At 56.5% G+C, this 9,242-nt stretch overlaps 1 protein-coding gene across 1 annotated transcript; it reads left to right on the forward strand.

Moving 5' to 3' along the window:
• The first annotated feature begins 635 nt into the window (after positions 1–635).
• On the forward strand, positions 636–8,813 carry HLX (H2.0 like homeobox). Its single transcript, XM_023632496.2, has 4 exons — positions 636–4,232; positions 5,001–5,180; positions 5,984–6,168; positions 7,929–8,813. The coding sequence occupies exons 1-4, from the start codon at positions 3,641–3,643 to the stop codon at positions 8,433–8,435; spliced, it is 1,464 nt and encodes a 487-aa protein (XP_023488264.1). The 5' UTR covers positions 636–3,640; the 3' UTR covers positions 8,436–8,813.
• Positions 8,814–9,242: the final 429 nt, after the last annotated feature.

Raw genomic sequence — 9,242 nt, forward strand, 5'->3', positions numbered from 1 at the left:
TGCCCCAAGAGCTGTTTCAGTATAAACGACTACCTCTATTGTCCTATTGTCAATTGTGACTTGCTGATGCAGCGATGAAGCCTCAGACTAAATCATCTTTACAACTGAGATTCCTCAAAGGACAGCGGAGCTACATTTAAACTCAAGTTAATTGGGGTTAGTCAGGTCCTCATCACTCCACCTGGAGCTGGAGCCTCGTGGCTACCCGGCTCCGGGAGCCCTCGCCTCTGCCCCCAGGGCCTCCCCGCCCATCTCAATTGCTCTGGACCAGTTCATTTCGCCACAGCTCGGAGCCGCTCGGAAAGCAAAGATTAAAGGGGAAAGTCTCAGCTGTATATTTATATTTTCATTGCTAGAAGGGAATTGATTTCCGCGCATTTATTTTGGTAGTTGTAATACACAAGGGCGGATTTGCGTCACCCGAGCAACTTGTCGGTGGAGATAAAGTTGCACAAATATTGAAAGGGGAAGTGCTAGGAGTCATTATAGAGTTTTTCTCCGGAAGAAATAAGGATTTCTGCAGTATCCTAAAATACTAAGGCCGCTTCTATTTTGAGACCAATCTCGCAGGCACATCCGCTCATTTAGTCCGAGTTTGAGCCCATCAAAAAACAGGAGATGACCTGAACTCCGGCGAGCCTAGGATTTCCTGCTGCTGTCTTGGTTCTGAGGGGTGGGGACTAAGGATGTGGGGAGTCTGCGGGCTCAGAAAAGGCGAGGGGCCCGCAGAGACGAGGCCTGGGCCTGGGGATGGAGTTGTGGGGGGCGGGGGGCGTCATTTGAAAGGTTTCCCTTTATGCGTTTCCCTCCAGGAGCTCCGAGTGGGCCTGGGTGGCGCTGACGCGGTGGCAATGAAGCCGAGGACTTGGGAATGCAGAGGGGAGAGCGGGAAGTTGCAATTTACAATCAAGCCCCAGGCGGTGCCGGGAGAGAGGAGCGCATGGCAAGGTCTGTTGTCTGCGGCAAAACCCGCGCTCGGGGCCTCGCCTTCGCCTGTCTGCCCCTGGCTCGGGGCCATGAAGTGCTGCAGATTGGGGTCGTGGGCGCCGCAAGAAACGCAGAGGGCCCGCCTTCCGCCCAGTCTGCACCCAGCGCCCACCCACGAGGGTAGCGTCTTACTTGCCGGCGGGAGGCCTGGGGTGAGGCCTAAATGAGCCTCTTTTAGAACCTGGAGTTGGGACTTAGGCCGCAGTTTGAATGTTTGCAGTCCAATTGGAATTGCAAACGATTTGAAAGTGACACTAGAAAAGAGAAGAAAAGAGGGTTTATGGCCGCGCCTACAGACGCTCGCGCTAGCGACTTTCCCCGAGGGCTGTGAAGTTACGGAGAGGCCACCTCCCACCGCAGTCTCGCCAGAATCCTCAGCCGTTGCTTGCAACGCCTCCACTAGAGCCTTTCAAAGCGGGTCTAACGCCCCAAGTGGCCTTATACTTGTCACTCCTTTGCCTCTGGCTAGAAACAGGACTGGGCTTCCCGTGTCTCTCGCCTCTGGTGCCCTTGCCCTTAGCCGATCACACCCCTCCATTCAATCTCTGGAAATAACACCTCTATCCTGGCTGCGTAGGAGCAGGTTAAGAAAACTCTTTAGTAAGAGAAAGATGGAGCGAGAGACAGAAAGACAGAGAGAGGAGGTGTATTCTCAGTGCTGGCTGATGGGAAGTGATTAATTACTTTCCAGGAGAAAGTCAAAAGCTTAAAAAGACAGCATCTGCAACAAGAAGCTAGAACCCCTAGAAATTAATTTAATCAGCCCAGATTGTGAACTCGAGATAGGCATGGCAAGTTCACTTGCCTTCCTGGGCTTATTTGGTAACATGCCTTAGAGTTTAACCGAAATAATAATAAAAAAAAAATGCCACAAAAGCTTTATTGAAACTGCATTGATAGTTTTTTTGGGGGGGAGAAGTGCCACAGAAGTACAGAAGCTCTGTTAGGAGACGCTTATTAGGACAATCGAAAACAAAAGATTTCGTGGTTTCATTATTGTTATTATTTTATTTTCTTCCTGAAAATGTGCAAGAAGAGCTCATCTGGGTGGCCTGTGGTTTGTTTGGGAGAGGGGTGGGGAAATCCATTCTGACTATAATTTAAAAGAGAACGAATTCTTAAAATAGACATGTTGATGTTGCAGAAAACCCCCACTACACCCACCCTGCGCTCTAAAGACCCAAATTGCGAATGGAAGACGGTGACCATCCCTGCAGCTTCACTGTGAGCAGGCCCAAGGGGTTCCTGGGGAAACAGTCACTAAATTGAAAGTAGTGTTTAACCCCAAGGAAATCTGCTCTTGTGGGCACTTGCAAAACAACGGACCTCACGTGATCCGGGGATGTGGCGGAGGAGGGAGGGTGACATTTCCTACAAGGTGCCGCAGAGGAGAGGGACGCGCGTGCCACTCTCTCGGGTTTCGGACGGCGGCCTGGTTTGTTGTCTCTGAGGCTCGAGGGGAAGATCTGGCTGTGTCCAAGGGAGACGCTCCGAGACATCCATCTTATTTTGTTTGAAAAATTACTCGTTCAAGTTGTCACTGTGTGACAACTCGGAATAAAGCTAATTTGCGACCGCTCCTCTCTTCCCCGAGGATCTCCGAGGCAGCGAGGCGGACGCGGTGCAAAATTGGGTGGGGACGCGGGGCCCCAGCATTCCCGCGGGAGAGCTCCGGCTGGGCAGCCTGGGGACGGGGACCCACGAAAGACGGAGCTTTGCAGAGGACACCGACTCTCGGGATAAAGGCCGAGAGAAGAAAAATCGGGTCAGAATGAACGAAAGAGGGGGGATCCGAGGGGGTGGCCAGTGCGTTCCGGGAGGCAGGCTTTGCACCCGCGATAAAAGGCGAGAGTACCAGCTTCCCCAGGCGAGCGCTTCAGGAGCGCTGTGACCGATTCTCCACGCCCCGGGCCGGTTCACAGCTGCAGAAGTGAGTGGAGAGGCACTCGGGCCCCTCCAGCGCGGAGGGGGGACGCGCCGGTCTCCGCTCGGCCCACGCGGCAGCAGCAAACACTTTGGCGTGGCCGGGGCGTGGCCCAGGGGGTGGGCCACGCCCCTCTTTCCCAATTCCCCTCCACTCCCCGCTCCCATTGGTCACGAGGATGGCCAATGAGCGCTCGGATCGAGGTCCTACCCTGCGTCTGACTCGAAAGCTCCTGCCAAAACTTCGGGAGTTTTTAGAGAGGAGTTTTTTTTCCCTCTTATTACTTTTTTTTTTTTTTTTAACTAACGGATTATTATTGTTGTTGTTTTAAATTTAGCTCTTAGGGCTTAGCTGTTTGGGTTTTTCTTTCGGTGCCCGGCCCCTGTCTCCCCGGCTTCCCTGGCGTGTGCGGAGCCGCGGCCCCCGCCCGCCTCGCCGCTCCAGCGCCCCTAGCTCGCCTCCAGCCCGCGGGGAGCGCGGGCGTCTCGCCGCCTTTCAAGTGAGGCCAGGGGCCGAGGCTGTGACCGGCCGGGATCCGGCCCTCGCCTCCTCCCTCGGTGGCGCTAGGGCTCCCTGGCCTGTCTTCAGTGCGGACGGAGAAGCGAAAGAGGATCGTCCTCGGCTGGGCTGCCGCCTCCTCCTGGTCTAGCGCGCCCCTCCCCGCGCACCCACTCACCCATCCACCCGGTCCGGCCAGGCCGCGCCGGCCGCTCGGCGCGCCCCGCCAGGATGTTCGCCGCCGGGCTGGCTCCCTTCTACGCCTCCAACTTCAGCCTCTGGTCGGCCGCTTACTGCTCCCCGGCCGGCCCAGGCGGCTGTTCTTTCCCCCTGGACCCCGCTGCGGTCAAGAAACCGTCCTTCTGCATCGCAGACATCCTGCACGCCGGCGTCGGGGAGCCGGGGGCGGCCCCGGAGGGCCTGGCGGGGGCCTCGGCCGCCGCCCTCACCGCGCACTTGGGCTCGGCTCACCCGCACGCCTCTTTCCAAGCTGCGGCCAGATCCCCGCTTCGACCCACCCCGGTGGTGGCGCCCTCCGAAGTCCCGGCTGGCTTCCCGCAGCGGCTGTCTCCGCTCTCAGCCGCCTACCACCACCATCATCCACAGCAACAACAGCAGCAGCAACAACCACAGCAGCAACAGCCTCCGCCTCCACCCCGGGCCGGCGCCTTGCAGCCCCCGGCCTCCGGGTCGCGAGTGGTCCCGAACCACCATCATAGCGGCTCGGCCCCGGCTCCCTCCAGCAAGGACCTCAAATTTGGAATTGACCGCATTTTGTCTGCAGAATTTGACCCCAAAGTCAAGGAAGGCAACACGCTGAGAGGTAAGGTCTTGGGCTGAAGGCCTCTGACCAGGGCCCAGACGCACTCTCAGGCCCCTGGGCCAGTTTAGGGTGCCTCTGAGTGTTTTTACAATTAAGGACAAATCGGTAAAATGAGGGAGAAGAAAATGAATTGTAAGAAGACCATGAAACGTCAGGTTTAAAACTTACCTGCTTTACGTAAAAATTTTTTTTTAAAAAATGACTCCAGGGATGCTTTTAAAGCACACGTCACAGAATCAGTATTCACAAAAGTGGTTGGCGTAAATATTTGCTAGAATAACTGTCTCTTTAACCACGTATCTAGAGAAACAACTATATTATTTGACAGGGAAAGCCCTTTTGGGGAACGTTTTCCCTTCCATTCATCTGATTTCTAGTGAAATTCCACCCAAGGAATGTAGATAAACAAAATCGACTCTGAACACCCAAGAGGAGAGAGCGCTGAGTGGGGGCTCCTTCGGGCGGAGGGTTTAGGTCTGTGAAATTCTTGGAAGGCACCCGAAAGTGGCTTAGTTTTGGTCGTTTACTCTAAAGCCCTTCCTTGTTGTATGTGTGGACGTGGACATGTGGGACACGCATAGGGACGTTTCGCGCATCCCCCTGGGTCACTGTCGGGAGAGACGGATTTCAGGTCCGGAGACAGGGGTCTTTCGTGATTTCCCTCCAGGAAAACCGAACGGAGGTCGAGGGGGAGGAGAGGAACAAATCAGCCAAGAGAGTGTGGGTTTGCTCGAGGTGTAACCAGCTGTTCTTTTCCCTCGTCCCCAGATCTCACGTCCCTGCTAACCGGCGGACGGCCCGCGGGGGTCCACCTCCCCGGCCTGCAGCCCTCCACCGGCCAGTTCTTCGCATCTCTAGATCCCATTAACGAGGCTTCTGCCATCCTGAGTCCTTTAAGCTCGAACCCGAGAAATTCAGTTCAACATCAGTTTCAAGACACGTTTCCAGGTACGGAAACCCTCCCGAGCGAGGGCTTAATGGGAGGATCGACTGGTAGAAAACTCAAGACTGACGCCTCACCCGGCGGCAGCCCGACAGCCCTGTGTAGCAATCCCGGAGTTGGTGCGGGTGGCTACAAGTTCGGAGAGAGAAACCGAAAGATTTCTCAAGTGAACTAGCTCACGCTTCAGTCGGCTCCCGGCGGGGAAAGGAGTGGGGGGGCCTGAGAAGCCAACACAGCGTGAGCGTGGGTGGGTGGGTGGGGTGGGGGTTTTCCCTAGTCTATTCCCTCGGGTGGGTGGTTTGAAAACGCAGCAAGAGATATTGCTGATTAGCATACACACATTTTGGAATGACCTCAAGCAGTTTTGCCCGAGGAGGTTCCGACTGCACGCGTGGGCGTATGCAAGTACACACACACACACACACACACACACACACACACACACAGAGTAGAGAATCGAGGCTGTCACCTCTAGATCCTTCTGGCCCCGAAGGACATTTTCGCCCACTCTTCGCAGGCCTGATGGCCAGGCGTTAGGTTTATGTTTTTCCTTTGGAATTAATCGACGAACTGCCGGGTTCTCCACTCCACACTCACTTTAGGCCTTGCCACTGACTACGGTCTTAAGAGCTGTAAAATTACTCCTTAGAGAGGCCATTCTGAAGGGCATTCTGAATGGGGGTAGAGCCGACTGTTAACGCACAACAGTATCAAGCAGCAGCGTGAGCCCCAGGCCCACGGGGCGCTGACTGGGCACTAACGCGGCGGCTCTCGTGTCTCTCTCGCTCCTGCGACCTCCCGGCGGCAGGTCCCTACGCGGTGCTCACTAAGGACACCATGCCGCAGACGTACAAGAGGAAGCGCTCATGGTCCCGGGCTGTCTTCTCCAACCTGCAGAGGAAAGGCCTGGAGAAGAGGTTTGAGATTCAGAAGTACGTGACCAAGCCAGACCGAAAGCAGCTGGCGGCGATGCTGGGCCTCACCGACGCGCAGGTAAGCCACCTTGGGGTCCAAGGCACAGCCCCCTCGGTCGCAGCAGCGCGCTGCCCAGCCCCAAAGCCCCTCCACCTCGACCCGCTCTCCTTTTGCGGCGGAAACACAAGGTCTTGAATTTCACGAGACTTTGTGGACTTGTCAGCTTGAAGCAGGAGAGAGGAGGGGGCTGGGGGGGGGGGGGGGAGAAGGACGGAAAGAAAAGCCCATCCCCAAAGATGTATGTCAACAAACACTGAGTGTTTATTTTGGCCAACAGGCGAAAGAACCGCCGAGAAAGCAAATAGACCGCGGGAGAATAATGATGTACTCGACTGTAGCTCAATTCGCTGTAGGAGGCAGTTTATTTCAGAGATAAAAATCCAAAGTCAAGACATTGTTCGGTTTTTCTTTTTTCTTTTTTTTCTCCGTTCCCCCCTCCCTCCTCCTACTTTTGCCGCTGCTGGATTGTGAAATCTCCAGTTGTGAGGAAGTGAAAACATCATTTCAAACGGAATTACTTAGCCCCAGTAGGGCGAGGAGTCCGCTTGGAGCGGCCACAATCAGTCTGATTTTCTAACGACATAGGCTGTGAAGAAAGTCTCCCTCCGGTGGGGGGCGGGGGGACTGAGGGAGAGAAAGAAAAAAGGATTTTCTTAAAACGCCCTAGAGCATTTCAGCGGGTTCTGCCTCCTTGAATTTTTTTCAAATAGCAGCAAATCTATCGCGCCTGAATTTAATTTTTTACTTTTTCCAAATTCAAGAACGGGACTTTTTATTTTTCTTTTTGAGTTTGGCAAATAGAAGAGTCCCGTTTCTTCCACATCCTGCAGCAGTGGCCCTTGATCCCTGGGTGCTGAATGTTCTAGCAGGGCAGAAGCCAAAGGCAAGAACTTTTTCAGAGCTCCCTTAGGCGCCCCCCCCCCCCATGTCTCTATGTCTTTCTGTCCTCCATTACACAACTCCCCTCCCCAACACACACACTGGAAGAGCCCAGCCGTTTTCCACCAGCTGTGGATGTTATTTTTAAAAGGGAAGCTGGAACTTGTGTGAACGCATTGGGTGCCCCAGGGGATCGTATGTATTTATATAGATTCTCCGTCCCTACCCCCTTCTTACACTTTGCACAGGTTTAATTCCAGCGTTTTCTGAGCCCACAGAAGGATTAGTTTATCCCGGGCAGCGGCAGGTCCTTATCAGCTTCTGTGTACACACAGGCCAAGGAAATGCTTTTCTACTGAAGGTCCAGCGGTGCCCCCACCCAACTGGGATTAACTCTTTGAACCGCCTTTCCCCTCTGTACTTCCCACTTTCCTCCTTAAAAAGAATTGCTTTTGTAGGGACCTGCCTTGGGTAGTAGCAGTAGAGGAGGTGGGGGGAGGGCCAACCTCGCGGGAATTCTTAACAGTGGTTTACCAAACCCTTGAAATTATGTGCAAAATCTTGGGTATATGTGCATTTTTCTGGGTCAGGGGTCCATAATTAATCAGATTCTTGGGGAGGGGGGCGGCCTTGACTCAAGCGGGGTTAAGAAACATCGATTTAGAGTAGAGATCCTCGTAGTTTGGGGGCGAGGATCCCTGGCGATCTCGTTGTTTCCCTGGGCTGCCTCTCGGCCCTTGCGTTTAGCACAGTGCCTGGCCCATGGCAGAGGTGCTGGGGACCATTAGCGATGCTTTCCTACCTTTGGGGGTGACGCCCGGCTGCACGCGAATCGGCTTGGAGCGAGCCTGTGTCTCATCTCAGTGTCCCTTCTTGTCTCCCGGTGCGGCGCGGCGCAGGTCAAGGTGTGGTTCCAGAACCGGCGAATGAAGTGGCGGCACTCCAAGGAGGCGCAGGCTCAGAAGGACAAAGACAAGGAGGCGGGCGAGAAGCCGTCCGGCGGAGCCCCGGCTGCCGACGGGGAGCAGGAGGAGCGGAGCCCCAGCCGCTCCGAGGGCGAGGCCGAGAGCGAGAGCAGCGACTCCGAGTCTCTGGACATGGCCCCCAGCGACACGGAGAGGACTGAGGGGGCCGAGCGGTCTCTGCACCAAACGACGGTCATCAAGGCCTCGGCCACGGGCGCCCTCCTCGCCGCCAGCGGCGCTGGGAGCGGTGGAAGCAGCGGCAGCGGCGGCAGCTTTGGCTTCGGCAGCCTCGGCGGCAGCAGCACCAGCGCGGGCAGCGCCAGCAGCCTGGGCAGCGGCGGCGGCGGCGGCTCCTCGGAGCTGCTCCCTGCGCCCCAGCCCACCCTCAGCAGCGCTCCCAAAAGCCCCGAGCCCGCCCAGGCGCCGCTCGGCGGCCTATAGACTGCACGAGGGTGGAGAGGACCCGGGGGCCCCGCGGGCAGCCTCCCAGCCCTCCAGCGCGGGCTGGATTCGGTGCCTACTTTCTGCTGGCGGCGGGGCCAGGGCCGGAGACGCAGCGGCGGAGCCTCCTTCCCTGCGTTCACATCTGGGCCCTCGCAGTCCCGGGCTGGAGCAGCCCACTCTGCACAGAGCCCGGGGGAGTCTCAGTGGCCCCGCGAAGGCTCGCAGCCCCAACCGCGCACTTCTCCCCGGATACGAGCAGCTCACACTGTGAAGCATTTGAACAGTTGCTCCCCGCCCTAGGGGTCGTGGCGCAAAGACGCGTTGCACTTAGGACGCCACAGACTTGTAAATAAAGTGTTTACTACGGTTTGTAAAGGCCGCTTGGCTTGCTGGGGTGACACAGGCGTTAGGGTCAGGGAGCCCCTTCCCGGACCTTAGCCCTGGGGCACTGCAGGTCGCAGCAGATCGAAGTGGGGGACTTAGAGATTTTGGGGGAAGTGCTGCAACCTCAGAGCCACCTTGCCGCAGAGATCGGCGCCGGGGCTTACAGGTTCCACCAGTTCGGAAGTCTCCTAGCCTGTAGCCCGCACCGACCGCCACTGAACGTGTGCTCCGCGACCCTGAGTGTGGCCTGTGAGACGAGCTGACCATAGAAAGTGTTAGGCCCGTCGGGCTGATGGCTTCCCATCAGTGTGTGCCCCGGGCTTTCTGTGGCTGGAGAGTACGCAGAGTTGCCGTGGAGAAAACTGTGGTGCCGGGCGGGGTCAGTCTAGCCACAGCTGGTGCTCACAAGGTGGCCGCTCA

This window comes from Equus caballus, chromosome 30 (genome assembly GCF_041296265.1).
Source record: "Equus caballus isolate H_3958 breed thoroughbred chromosome 30, TB-T2T, whole genome shotgun sequence".
Classification (NCBI taxonomy): Eukaryota; Metazoa; Chordata; class Mammalia; order Perissodactyla; family Equidae; genus Equus; species Equus caballus.

Bases quoted from the DNA above. Each gene is read 5' to 3' on its own strand.
- HLX (XM_023632496.2), top strand. From the start codon at position 3,641: ATGTTCGCCGCCGGGCTGGCTCCCTTCTACGCCTCCAACTTCAGCCTC. The intron at 4,233-5,000 runs GTAAGGTCTTGG...CCTCGTCCCCAG, and splicing joins GGAAGGCAACACGCTGAGAG to ATCTCACGTCCCTGCTAACC. The intron at 5,181-5,983 runs GTACGGAAACCC...TCCCGGCGGCAG, and splicing joins GTTTCAAGACACGTTTCCAG to GTCCCTACGCGGTGCTCACT.